The sequence below is a fragment of the Oenanthe melanoleuca genome, chromosome Z (genome assembly GCF_029582105.1).
Source record: "Oenanthe melanoleuca isolate GR-GAL-2019-014 chromosome Z, OMel1.0, whole genome shotgun sequence".
NCBI classification, from domain to species: domain Eukaryota; kingdom Metazoa; phylum Chordata; class Aves; order Passeriformes; family Muscicapidae; genus Oenanthe; species Oenanthe melanoleuca.
The window spans coordinates 20,563,222-20,577,768 of record NC_079362.1 but is presented as its reverse complement, the minus strand read 5'-3'; the positions used below and the strand labels follow the sequence as shown (position 1 = coordinate 20,577,768).

At 35.3% G+C, this 14,547-nt stretch overlaps 1 protein-coding gene across 5 annotated transcripts in view; it reads right to left on the bottom strand.

Annotated features, from left to right (window-relative positions):
* Window positions 1-14,547, bottom strand: part of DMXL1 (Dmx like 1) — a 76,681-nt gene that overhangs the window by 14,411 nt on the left and 47,723 nt on the right. For 2 of the 5 annotated variants that reach the window (XM_056513511.1, XM_056513513.1), the window contains 8 exons: window positions 14,404-14,531; window positions 12,719-12,967; window positions 6,139-6,302; window positions 5,046-5,185; window positions 4,629-4,714; window positions 2,713-2,914; window positions 1,659-1,776; window positions 344-406 (listed from right to left, as the gene is read on the bottom strand). In XM_056513511.1, the coding sequence (XP_056369486.1) occupies window positions 344-406; window positions 1,659-1,776; window positions 2,713-2,914; window positions 4,629-4,714; window positions 5,046-5,185; window positions 6,139-6,302; window positions 12,719-12,967; window positions 14,404-14,531 (1,150 nt within the window). Of the gene's footprint in view, window positions 1-343; window positions 407-1,658; window positions 1,777-2,712; window positions 2,915-4,628; window positions 4,715-5,045; window positions 5,186-6,138; window positions 6,303-12,227; window positions 12,342-12,718; window positions 12,968-14,403; window positions 14,532-14,547 lie in introns of those variants that run through there. The other 3 variants (XM_056513516.1, XM_056513512.1, XM_056513514.1) reach the window with 3 other exon arrangements.

The following is a 14,547-nucleotide window of genomic DNA, read 5'->3' as shown; positions in this document are numbered from 1 at the left end:
TTCACTTAAAAGCAGCTATTGCAGCCAGCTCATACTGATCAAAGGTTCTGTACATATTGTGTATCACACTACTACTGAATTTTTGCCACTTGAACAAATCTCAACTTCAGCTCTTCACTTGGCCAAGCTACAGAATATATATTTTGATAATAGATGCTGTTTGTACCTAGATGCTTAATGCAGCTAAGATAATTAAGTTTCAGACAAACTTGTAACAGTTGAACTCAATCCCTTGCATTTTTTAATTTTTAAATTTGTTTGCTATGTGAGCAGAGATCAGTACCATTTAGGAAAAAAAATCTATAATTTAGTTCTAATAAACTTGAGGATTATTACTATGTACCTTACTGATGACAGGCTCCTCCACCACAGAATTTTTCATGGTTTCACTGTGCTCCTCTAATGACTTAGGAAAGAAACACCATAGAACAAAGCATAAAGATAAGACATAACATGCAGTGACGGTATCAAGGAAAGTCTCAATTCCTTGTTGCTTACTTCAACAGAGGACAACCGAAACACAACAGCATGTTTGCAAACACATGCACATATTTTATATAATATGAATAATTAGTAAACTCTAAACTCTGTTTTTAGTACAGAATATATGATTTACTTTGTACTGTTACAGCACCTTGTCCATCCTGAAAGTCAAATTTCTCAAAAAATAAGCAATCTCCACTGACATTCTATCAGCAACAAGATAGAAAATAAAGCCAACTATGCTGTATAAGGCTGTGAGCCTACCTTAAAACATATAAGGCAGACTTAAAATTTTCCAAAATACCTGTCCATATGGCATAACAGCATGGCTGTGTTAACATAAAATATGATCTGAAGTGATGCACTTCTAATGGCAAAAAGGAACAATTTTCATTTTAACTGCTCTCTGTAGGTAACACAATTAGCCAACAGTACCCAAACAAGCTAATATTCTAGTTGTGACAGGACAAAGGTTAGGTCACGCAGAACTCTCCACTGCCATGGCTTTATTAGTCATGAATATTCTTTCTCCTGCATATTTAGTTTGTTCACATCTGCTTCTTTTTCCTCCATTTCTGTTGCACTACAGTTTTTCTGTAATACCAGCAATTCTTTCAAAATTAGGAGTGGGGGTAAGAAAAAAAAGCAAAATGAGAGAAAAAATCCAAAAGCTCATTACAGAACCAACATTTAAAAACCTTTAACTGCATCTGGAAGTGGAATTCAGCTAGAAACTGGGACAAATAATCAGGGAGAAAAATACTAATTGCTGTATGATCCTTTTTCCTATTGAAATTGAACATGACTGTTATGGAAGCAGTGGATAAAAGCTAGGATGACTATGGTAGGGACAAACTAAAACCTCCAATACTGTGGCTCACTAGATGACTAGTTTTAATATTTGAAATTGTCAATTTTGTTATTCTTTTTCAGCAGCTGTTGTACGGATCTTAAAGAACTGATTGTAGCAACATTTTACAGTCAAAGTCCGATTATTTTTGTATTCTATGAAACAATGGACAAGTATTTTTTTGTATGAAATACCGTACATTTGGAGTAATAGACAAGTACATTAACACTTCATGCACCAGAAGTAAACAAGCTGTCTAAATAACTTAAATCAAAGTTAAAAAATTAGCCTGCAATATTTTCTGCATTTTATATACCATACCAACCTCATTTATGCATCGCTTCTTTGTAAAAATATTTCTGATAAAAGTTTCCTGGACTTCTTCCTGTTTGACCAAGTATTGCCAGAGCCTCTTCACAGATAGTGCAACATGACTGCTAGATCTACAGAACAAAGTTGAATAAGTCATGCCCATATTTATACAAGAGAGCAGTGTTTTATATTCTGATCGAACTATAGCCAGAAGAACTGCTAAAGCAAAACTACAGAGCTATAGACAGTATACAAGACCTATCTGAAAACACTTTCATAACCTCTTCCTGAAAAACCTACATGAGAGGAGGTGCAAACTGAAGAAGAAACAGAATATGTAGCAAATCCTCCTTCTATCTAGGAACAAGTGAGAAAAATCTCTTTAAGAGATTACACAATGGGAAGAGCAGCATACAGATTATTTATTAATCCAGCTCATTCTTTACAATTTGAATAATTTCTGTTTAGTCCTAAAGACTGATCCTTTTCAAACAACTCAAGTTACTGCAAATGCAACCATGATGAAATATTTTACAATAAAAAGCCACACTTTTTGTATTCTGAAATCCACAAGTGACAATAAGAATAAAAAGGCAGAAATATATTAAAAAAATTACACTTTAGGAGACTGAGAACAATTTTCTGGCTAAACATGCAATTATGTTAAGTCAAAACCATGAAAATATTATAAATAATCAGTATTTCTTCTCTTATTTTAGGTAACAATACTGATATGACTATAAGGTAATTTTATTACCTCAAAAGGTAGGGGCATTATTTATTACACTGTCACACTAATCCATAATCATCTCCCAAGGCAAATGTTTCCTTGTCAAGCATACTTCTTCCAGAGACACTCAAAATCCATGTTAAGCTTAAGTAGAAGAATTTTAAAAAATGAGAAACTGTGGAACACTTCTCCTCCTCTTGCTTTGGATCAGACATGATTGAAATCCGACATGTACCCTCCACATAGTTATTGAAATTGTAATCTATCACGTGCACTAACAACTTAATGCTTCATTAATATCAGTGATACAGTCAGTGTTTACAGAAATTAGACTCACCTGAAAGGAGTGTTTGTAGGCTCGAGTAAAGTTTTGTGGCGAAGCAATGCAGGACCAGCAGCAAGGGCATCTTCAGAAGCATGAACTGAAATATAATGCTGAGGTGGACCCCCATACAGCTCAAGACGTCGGAGAAGAACTTGTTCCCAGCGCTGCAGAGTTTTCAAGACTGCATGGCATATCGGGGAGCTAACTGGAAGCTCTAGAAAGACAAGTAAATAACAATAAAACCCCTCCCCTTTCCAATACAACCTTGTCAAAGATAATTCCAGCAGCTGAAGGCTGAAGTTTATTTCAAGTATCTCCACAAGTAAGCTTTGTTCAAACCTCAAGTCTATATTTGCAAGTATAAAAAAAATTAACTGCTTAAGGCTATTATTGCTAAAAAAGGGACAGACTTCTCCAATATTAAAGAAATTATATAATGAAGCAGATCATTATGAAACAGAACATCCTAGAAGGTGTCAAGGTATATGAATGACAGGCAGGAAAGGAAAGCTGATACCTTCATACAGGGTAAATTGTGCCCAACTAATCTGTTAGTGGCATTCTATAGTGATCTGACTGCACTGGTGGGCAAGGAAAGAGCAACTTAAGTTCTCTGCTTCTAATTCCTGTGAGGCTTCTGTTGTGGCACCACACAACATCTTTGCAAAAAGGACGGACTAGTTGACAGCTAGGGAACTGGCCGAATGACATCACCCAAAGAGTTATGGGTTCAACATCCAAATGGAGATCAGTGTCATCCCTCAGGGATGCATGCTGGATGTTCCATCTCTCCAAAAATGACACAGGTAGGCACAGGGAGGGCACCCTCAGGCAGCACCAGGGGGAGAGGTGCTGCTGATCTCCTGGAGGGAAGGGATGCCACCCACAGGGACCTTGGCAGGCGTGAGGAATGGGTCCATGTGACCCTCACAAGCCTCAGCAAGGACAAGTACACCTGCATCCAAAACTGAGTGATGAACAGAATGAGAGCAATCCTGTTGAGAAGGACTCAGTGGATGAAAAATTGGGCATGACCTGGCATGAAAGCCCACTGCACACTGGACTGCATCAAAAGAAGAGCAGCCAGTAGGGTGAAGGAGGGAATTTGGCCCATATCCATGTACAGCAACCCCACTACAGGAATGACAGGGACCTCTGGAGGGGATCCACAGAAACGGGTCAGAGGGCTGAAACACTTCTCCTGTGAAGACAGAGTGTTGGGGTTGTTCAGCTTGGACTGGAGAAGGCTCCAGTGACATAATATAGCAGCCTTTCAATATTTAAAGTAGACTTACAGGAAAGACACAAAGAGACTTTTTTACCCAGGCCTGCAGTGATAGGTCAAGGAATAATGGCTTCACACCAAGCACGTAGATTTTGATCAGATAAAAATAGACACTTTTATGATAAGGGTGGTGAGACACTGGAACCGACTGCCAGAGAGATTGTGGATACCCCAGATGTGGGAGGTTATGTCAGGTGAGGCATACCAACTAGTTGAGCAACACCATCTAGTGAAAGATGTCCCTGCCCACGACGTGATGGGCAGGGCTGGACCTAGATAACCTTTAAAGATCCTTTCCAAAACCAAACTGTTCTACGTTTTCATGAAACAAGGGGTAGGGACGATGTTACTTGAATTACAAAAATTTATAGTAATTCCACCAGGAAATAAATTGCAAATATTCTTACACAACTAAGAGACAAAGGAAACATGAGACCTGAGCATTCTCATTCACCTTAGCCACCCACCATGTAATTTCATAAATATACCTGTATGATAAACAGTATTAGAGCATTTATTCCCATATCACTGAAAAACTAAGAACTTCAAAATTAAAAAGCGACAACATATGCATATTATTTGACACATTACTGATTTTAAATGTGCTAATTAGGTATGAAGAGACAACTCTGCTGCTTATTACCTGAAAGATCATGTCCAGCCAAAGGGTAGAAAATCTTCAAATTGTGAAGTACCAGCTGAACCATTGCCAATCTCATCAGTGACCAACTAACAAGAAAGCACTAGTAAGTCATTTACTAATAGGAAAATTATTTTCTCACTTATTCAATATTAGGTTTTAAATTTAGATCTTCAAATCTTCATTATAAACTACTGAAAACTACAAACCATACTTTAGAATATTATAGGTACTTTGAATTCAAAAGTCACTATACCACATACTAACAAAATGAATAAAATAATTCTTGTGAAAAATTTACTGCTGAGTCTTGATAATACACTGACATATCAAGTAATTGGTATTGCATCTCAAAAATAAAAAAACAGAAATGCAAGTCTAGATGTGGAAAAATATATTGCAGTCTAAAGAGCTATTTACCTGTAAGAATTTGAATTAGAATGCTCTTGGTTATGTGAATTTGATGCAAACATATCTCCATCATTGTCTTCATCATCTTCATCACTATCCTGACTCTCTTCTGAATCATATTCCACTCTATTTTGCGATGGAAGATATGGCTAAAAATTTCAACAAAATTCTGTAAATATCTTCTAGTCAACATCTCATTCTAAATTAACTTTTAAAATTTGAATAGTTATAATGCCTAATGCTTTTTATAAAAAGCAGACGTATCATCTTATCCAGTTTAGCTAGATTTGGAGCTTTTACCTCATGAAAAGGGTAATTGTCCATAAGCACTACATACTTTAACACCTTAGATATTTTTTACATTACTGAAAATTCTAATGCTGAAAATGAAAACACTAACTGCTTTCCAATTCTTATTTTATTTTCATGCCAGATATACCATACCAGCTGTGGGACACATAAGCTTGTCACAGAGAGCCAAACCACCAGAATGTATTCTTTTCAGCTCTTCCAAGAACTCAAGAGAAATTCTATCCTCTCCCTGAAGTATTCAATATTTATGATCATTATCATAGCCTCACTGTGCTATTCAGTATTCACATTTTCTTTTTTGTCCTTACTCCTAAAATACACTTACCTAATTTATTTTGCTTATGGAGATAACACTTGATATAAATGTGCATGTAACTCCAAAGAAGTATGTAACTTTCTAGAAAGAAAGATCTGCCACAATAGACTTAACAAGGCAACATAATTTGATTTTCAGTGGGTATGCATATGCATTTCACCCTGTTGAAATAGCTGATGAACACTTCTCACATTTCCTTGCTCCCCTAATTAGCTGACATTTATACTCTGTAATTATAAACATCAACATAATTTGTTCATATCATTATCCGAAAATAAATTAATTGAATAACAACAGTTTTCAAGAAAGTTGTTTCAAAAATACGTATGGGCTGCATTTTAGAAAAAGCTAAACATGAGCAATAAAAACAAGCAGATTCTATCACATCAGTAACTAGAAAAATGAATAAGAAGAGAAAAATTACCAGTCCAGAAGTGACAGAGATACTTAATTGTCAAAACAGCAAAAAATTACCTTTGCAATGAAATAATCCCAGATACTAAGCTCAGGAGGGATAAATCTTTCTTTGTCAGATGATGTTTGTTGGTCTACTAATGGCAATGTAGGTAACTGAGAACTTTCTTTTGGAGAGGTTTTTGATGAAAGCCTGTAATGTTTATGCTGTTTCTCTCCATCATCTATGGGAGAAGAAAAGAGATATGTTGCTTTAAACCTTCTTCTCTATCACCCTATTGCTTTTAATAAAGGGACTCTCAATGAAAAGTAAAATTTTCCATCATTATAATTTTTCAGAATTTTATCTTAGCATTTCTGTAACAACTAAACATAAAGAATGTCAATCCTCAAACACATAGAACTAATATATAACTAGAACTCCAGAAGGTAAAAACTCCCTGCACGAATAACACACCAATAACTGCAAGAGCAGATCTCTTCTTACAAAGGTGACAAATATTATTACTTATGCAACTATCTGGCAAAACTAAATCACTTTAATAAGAACTATTGAATACTGATTATGCTTGCTTTTAAGACAAGCCAGGACATTTGTTTTTCAGAATATATACTGCAAATACATAAGCTTGCTATTTCTACTTCAACTTTTAACTCCATGTCTCCCTCTAGCGGAGATTTGTACTTCTTTCCTAAATAGTACAATTCTGCTAAATCCCTATGACCCAAAAACATATTTCTCTAGTAAATATACAAGACAACATTTTAACTAACACAGTCTAATATATAACTTATTAAACAGGGATAGATTAATTATCTGAAGTAACACCCTAAATCCTAAGAGTAAAGAGGTCCCCTTGCTTGCCCCAACATTGATTTTTTTCAAACTAAGAAGTGCCAATGGAAGATTTTACTTCCATTCTTGATTACTACACTACTGAGGTAAACAGCTCATTCAAACATTCAGGAATATCTTAACACATTTGTATCACCTGATACCCTGAAATAATTCTGGATCTTGTTAGAAATCATATTTCAATACAGCATTTCTATTAGTAGAGGAGGAATGATGCTAATTGCTTGTCACCAATTATCAGAGTTCTGAATCTCCAGAACACATCAGAAGTGAAGGTGACAAGGGAGAAAATAAATACTTGGAGATTTGCTGGCCATCTTTCATATCAAAGAAAACCGACTTGAATCAATTTCCTACTTGATTGCAAAAGGTGTAGGTTGCATCGGCCTTTTTGTTGTTGTTCAGTTGCGGCTTTTTAAATATTTTTTTTTATTCTGTTTTCAAATAGATACATGTAATGTACAGAGATCAGTTTCTACAGTGAAATGGACGAGTGGGTTCAAGACTTAGGTAAAACACAGAAAGTTTAAATATGAAGATAAAAAGGAAGTTAATTTTTTGAACTTCATTTTGGAGTCCACCAAACTTCAAACTGATTCACCTGAGTCAGTTTTCTTAAGCAGGGGGGAGTATGGGTTGCTTTATGTTCCAACAGCAGTACTAAGAAGGAGCAAATAAATTCTGTAGGCTTAAAGAGCTCACATGAGGGACAGATATCTCTATCACTGAGTTCAAGCATCAAGATGTTAGGTCAGACCAGTTGCAAGGATGAACTAACATGAACATCACAAATGTAAATGTGTTCTTTAGTGTTTTAACTTTCCCATTTCCTTCTGCTATCAAGGGCCCAAAAAACTAATAACCACTGAAGCTTCCAAAATTACCTTGTCCTTTGATAATGCTGGGGAAGGCAAAAGAAGAGCCAGCACACCTATCTGTTCCTGGAGTAAACTACTACAAAGTATTTCCTATACCCTTATTTTTTTGTCTTTTATCCACAGGAGATTTTCTGAGCCTTGATAGGTGCCTGAAAGACTGTGTCTTTCAAAACTTTTATGGGTATTCCAACCACTTGAAAACAGAAGGTTTAACATTCTGAACAAAAGAAAAACTGTGGTAATTTACAAACACTTTTTATACATAAGACTTATTTGCTCATAACCAAAACTGAGCCAACTGTGCAATTTTTAACTCTGAGCCATGTAAGATCTAAATACATGACTTCTAAAAAAAAACTTCCAGTTTTTTTTTATACCTCAATCTTTTGTTTTCTTCTAATGGAAAAATTCTCTGTACTCACACTAGTCAATGGAATTACTAATTATTTCTGGACCAGGAATAAACATATTATTCCAGGATTCAGACAGAATTTGACCCCCTAAGAAGACAAACATTATCATCACAACCAGCTGAACTATTGTACTGGTTGAGGCTGGGACAGAGTCCTTCACAAGTGGCTATTGTGAGGCTGTGTTTTGGATTTATGCTGAACACAGGGTTGATGATACAGAGAAGTTTTTGTTACTGCTGAGCAGGGCTTACACAAATGCAAGGCCTTTATTGCTTTTGTATTTCCATGCTGGTGAGGAAGTTTTGGGGTGCCTGGGAGGAGACACAAGGGGTATTCTATACCAAAAGGATATTCCAGACCACGTGACATCAAGGTCATACATCAGTATATGAAGTGGGGAGAAGGAGGAGGAAGGTGGAAGGCATTTGGAGGAATGGTGTTTGTCTTTCCAAGTCACTATTATTGTGATGGAGCCCTGCTCTTCTGAAGCTGCTGAACACCTGCCTGCCCACAGGAAGCACTGAATTCATCCCTTGTTTCTCTTTGGTTGTGTGCACCATTAAATCATCTTGATCTGAACACAAAAGCTCTCTCTGTTTTACCCTTCCCATCTCCTGCCTGGTCCTGACAGTGGGGGAATGAGTGAGTGGCTGCCTGGGGCTTGGCTGGTGGCTGGGGTTAAACCACAACAGCTACAAAACAACTTATATATGAAATCTAATAAAAGATGAAGACTTTCCCATCTTTCATCCTGAAACAGGAATATCATAGCAATTAGGGTGCACTTCCATGCTGTATTATAATTTTTTTTCCTGATAGGGATAGTATTTGAAATCCACTTACCTGTACTAAAAGTCAAAACCACAATAACTGCAGTACAATGCATTTTCTTTTCATTATTCAAAGCTTATCAGTTAAGGAGCATGCACATGCATCACTATGAATTCTTGGCTAATTTTTAGCAACTACTTAAAAAAAAAAAAAATCACTAGGCATGAAATAAGGAGCAAGTGTTGCATGATACAGAAATGAGCAATTATGGGCCTGTAGATTGTTTTCCTAAGCAGAATTCAAAAGGCAACTGTTTAACTTTAAAAAAGTACTTTATTCCTTTCTGTTGGATCACTCTTTGTACTTTTAAGAATGCTGCAGGCTAGCCATTAAAAAAGTTTGTAAGGCAAATAAAAGAACAACAAGCTAAGTGGTTTAAAAAACACTACTAACACAGATTTCTTTTTATACATTCTAAAAGGATTTAACTACATTAAAAATGGCATTAAAATTCTGACTGTCATTTGATAATTTAAATTATGAATTACACACACTTTCAAATTTTGCATGTATTTTTAATTAAAAATATTTAAAAATGTTTGTGGTTTTTTTTCTTTATTTGAAGCATTTATCTTTGTTCCCATTTTGCTTATAAGAAAAAAGCAAAATTCTTGTTATTTCCCAAGAATACTGGGAAATATTTCAGACAAGAAAAATCCTTTCATTTCTTCCAGGTTCTAAGACATACAATGATAATCAAAAGATCTGTTACCTCTCTTCCACCTTCCCAAGAAAAGCTAAAAGGCAGATTACTTTCAACTTCCCTTCACTTGCTCTTGCAGCATGGAGTAACTGAATATATGAAATGAAACTATGGGTTTCTTACTGTTAAAGCAAAGGTCAATTTCTCCCTTAAGAACTTCTGGATTATAGAGAACTTACCAACTCTGTATAGAGTTAAATTGCAAAACCATTTTCTAGGTAGTTTTCATGAGAAATGTGGTAAATGTGATTCTGAAAAAACCTACTATAATAAATAGGTTCTTTTTCAGATGATAACTACCTATTGGAAAATAAAACATCATGTGCAAGTTCTGTTTGCCAAAATCATTTGCTGCAACTGCAAAAACAAGAAACATGGCTGAAAAGTATAGTGATTTGAAAAGCATTCAAACTGCTTTGTTCTGTGTGATCTTTATGTTGCAGAGGCACTAAAAGAAGTTTTTCATAAAAAACTAATTCCTAATAGGGGCTAGGAATTTATAAGACTACCAGGTACTGGGTTTTGGTTCCTATTTTTATCATTTGAGTCTAAGTAAAAGTTCATATTTACTTAAGTGGTATTTTACATTCGAAGTTACTACATGCTCAAGTCAACTAAAGCAAAGAGCAGAAAGAGAAATAACTTTATTGACCAATGCTGTACCTAGAGTTATGATCTCTTAAAATAAGTTTCAAACTTGGAGATCAACACCCACATTCAGATATGTACTAAACGGAGGCAAGGAGAAGACGTGCATAGTCTTAGAATTGTATTAGAATTATTAGTGTTCAGAATTTTTAGCTTTTGATCTCCATCTGAGAGTGGAAGCACTTCACGAAAGTCTAAAAGTAAACATAAGGGAAAAGAGTCTAGTTATGTGTAACAAAATGGTAAGATATAGAAAAAATCAAAATAATATTACAGAAGAATACGGCATAGTTGACTGGATCAAGCATTCCAGTCACCTCTCAGTATTTGTTTCTGGGTGCCAGAAACTGTAAAGGCACAAAAAATATAGCTGATTTTAATCCTAGTCCCTCTGCTTCATTAGAGGTATATTATTTTCCTTTCTCTCCCCAGCATTTTTTTCAACGTGACAGAGAAAGGACTTTGGAGAAATACCTTTCCTACAAATTTGCTTTACATAAACACACAAAAACAAGTAATAATCTACTAAATCCTAGAATTACATAGGTTAAAAGACACCTAGTCCAACCCCTTGCTCAAAACAGAGCTGACTTAATTGATGGTCTAGTTTGTTCAAGATTTTGAATAATTCCAAAGATAGAGACTCCAGAACACCTCAAGCCCCCTTTCTCAGTGATTATCTCTAAAAGCTAGTTTTAGAAAATGCTCCTCTTCCCTTTATTTTTTAGTTTGAGCTTCTGGATTCTCCCAGCAACAGTTTTATTAAACCTGCAATCAGCCAGCCAGCCAGCATTCCTTCTTCAGAAAAACATGCAGCAGATAGGCTATATTTAGTATGCATTTTAGAATATATTTCTTTGTAAAAATACTTAGCATTTTAAACCAGTGGTAGCAATAATACTAACACAGATTATTATACAATTGACAATTCTGTAACAGCAAACATATTTACCTTACAAAGTGACAGAGAGAAATGTTTGCTCAGTACTACAGAGAAAGCTAATCAGATCTATAAAAAGAGCTCACTTTTAGGTAAAGATTTCTACTGTGAAAACCTTTTTCTAAAAGTCTGATGAAGATATTTAAACAGACCACATTTACAGTTTTCCATAAAACTTAAGACATTTTGATAACATACATCTAAATAACAATATTTTTTTTTAAAACAAAGTTACATTTTATCTCTCTACATCTATATTCAGACGTGATTTGGAAAGTCAACAGAGTTTAAGTGAACTGTATTTACAAAAACTTCCTTTAAAAACTTAGTTAATTCTAGTGTTTTTGCTGTTGGTTTTATAGAAGTCAAACTAAAGTAAAAAGCACATAACCATATGAAAAATAAAAGCATTACAGGAAGACCTGAGGACAATTTATCATTACCTGAATTTAAAACTTGAAGATCATTTGCTTTTCTAAAGAGTTCTTAGAATATCAACAAGACACCTTTCACTTCTAATGTCTGGAATGAACACTTAAAAATCCACATGCACAATAATGCTTATATTCAAAATGCAAAACAAGCAGCTCTCCAAAAAAGATATGAAACACTTCTGATCTTTTCAAACCATGGTTAAAGCAATTTTATATTTAATATTTATTTCAAACGAAGAGCCATAAGAATACTATAGTGCTGATGATTTTCTTTTTTAAAAAGGCCAAATTTATGTGCTTCTTTAATTACAAAATTTTACTTTAGATTTTGGTATCATGGCTTGCAAACAGAAGTTTTTCTGTCTTTCTGCATATGCAAAAAAAAAAACCAAACCCACACATAGCAAACTGCATGTAGAGGTCTAGTACTAAAACTAGTATCTTGCCTGAAGGTTTGGTAGGACTATGAGTACTGAAGGAAGTAAGGGATTTGGAAAACCCCACGCATTCCATGGAGAACACTACTACCTGATGTGGGCTAGGCATTGGGAAGTGCCTACCTGTCAAAGAGAGAAAACATACTGTATTTGTAAAATGTGAATGTATTCCAGTTAGGAGAGAACTGGAAAGCTTTAAAATAAACACAAAAAACTAGGCAGTAATAGTATTGGAAACTCTAAGATCAACTTAACTTCCTTATAGTAGAGCAATTGTGCTACTTGGAAACCTTATTTCAGTAGCATTCACTTCTGCTTCACTGTTCTCTTCTACAGAGTATCTATACCAATAATTTCAGATATTTGTTTTTCTACGCAAAACCAAAACCATACCGAATTCTCATTGAACACAAACTACTTAAAGTAATTAAGCTTTTAGCAGTAAAATAATTTTCTTTAAAAATCCCAAAGACAAATACACATAAAAAAAGAGAACTGACCAGTTTTTGTCTTTAATTGCTGCTGTCCTCTGCTGGGTGTATGAGCTCCTCCTCCAAAGATAGCAGACCACATTTTATTGTTAAGTGGGTGAGCCATAATTCTATACAGCTCATTGCTAGAATGTGTTGCAAGGCCATGGATGAACAGGCTGAGATAGACTGCAGTTAGAATTTCACAAAGTAGAACTGTGAGACCCGGCTGGGCTTCCTCACCAGCAGAATTCAAGAGACGTATTAGAGCCGTCATTCCTGTTTATGTAAAATAAACAAATTCTTTGAGAAAGCACATATGTGTGTGAACATACCCCAGATTTATTTTGTTTGGCAACCAATGTTACTTACTAATTTTTACAGCAGAAAAATTCCAAATTCTAAGCATTGAAAGCTAAGCTGAAAACTTCAGGGGAAAGAGGCAAGGTCTTAATTTTTACCAATTAGATTTTAGCTTACTGGTTTGGACTAATGGTTAGAGAAATGTATAACACCTTTTCAATTGTTATAATTACATTATAATCTTGAAAGTTGAAGCTGAATCTTCTCACTTTACGATGGTAAAAACCAATCAAAAACCATGAGCATCAACTTGCATTACACACTGTCTGGCAGGTGTTCTTTCACCCCAGTACCAAATATCTTGCACTGTTTTTATGCTCCCACAAAAGGGTGTGATTTCAGATGTGGCTTCAACTGTGACCCTTTGTGCACACAAGTGAAAATGCTCATAGTCCTGGCCAAAGAATTCTGCAAATTGTCATGCTCTACAATTTGCACATATAGCATGTGAATATATTAAAAAATAGAAAAAGTCAGTTCAAGGTGATGTTACTCATAAGAACAACTGCTAACAATTTCTTGTGCGACTCATCAGAAATTTAACCCTGCAATTAATTAAGTAAGAAAACAGGTGACAAGCTAGTTTCTTGATACAATCCCTAGGTTCAGTGACAATGTTTGGCAGAAAAAAAAAATGGCATAGCATCAAATACAAAGAGTGCTTCAGGCTCTCCATGAAGATTTTTAAAGTGAAGCTTTCTGATTTAAAAAACAATTCTTATAATAATTAAGCACATTTCTTGGCTATGCTTACATTAAAGTTAGTGCTGTAAACTGAAGCTAATACTTAGATGCATAACATTGGTAACACTCCCTCTAATGTAGCTCCCTAATGTAGTTTCACCAGCATAAATCACAGCACACTCTAAGTATTATCTGAAATCTGACATCAATTTCACAGCTACAGAAAACCATGATTTATTATAAATGTCTCACTTTTAATAGTATTAAGTTAGTTCAAAATTGCCCATAAGGTAAAATCATTCTTAAAGCACAACTTAAGACAGCATTCCCAGTCCTTCTTAGGAGTCAGGAAGTATAATACTGGTGCTCCAGGGGGAGCAAGTAGAGCACAGGACATGACTTGATCCTACCTCCTGTTTAGTTGCTCTCTCTTTACTAGATCCAGCACTAACATTTTTTATTAAAGGAAGCAATATAAACCATCTTGACTTAGTGAATAATCAGAAGCACTAAATTAGATGTTCTGAAAAAAAAATACAACATTTTAATCAAAGAACTCAACACAGCTGTTACAAATACTATTAGAAAGTCATAGCCGGGTGCACTTACAGTGGATCCAGATAACCCAGTTTTCCTTAGGAGGATAGAAAGAAATCAAGTCCAGATACCTGGCCACTGAGCAGGTGATGTGTTGGGAGTCACGGTTTCCTCCAAGCTTGCTGTTCTTAAAGAATGACGCTGAGTTAACAGGACTGTCTGGTACACTGTCCCAGTGAACTGATTTGCTTGAAATGAGCTGTGAAACAGAGAAG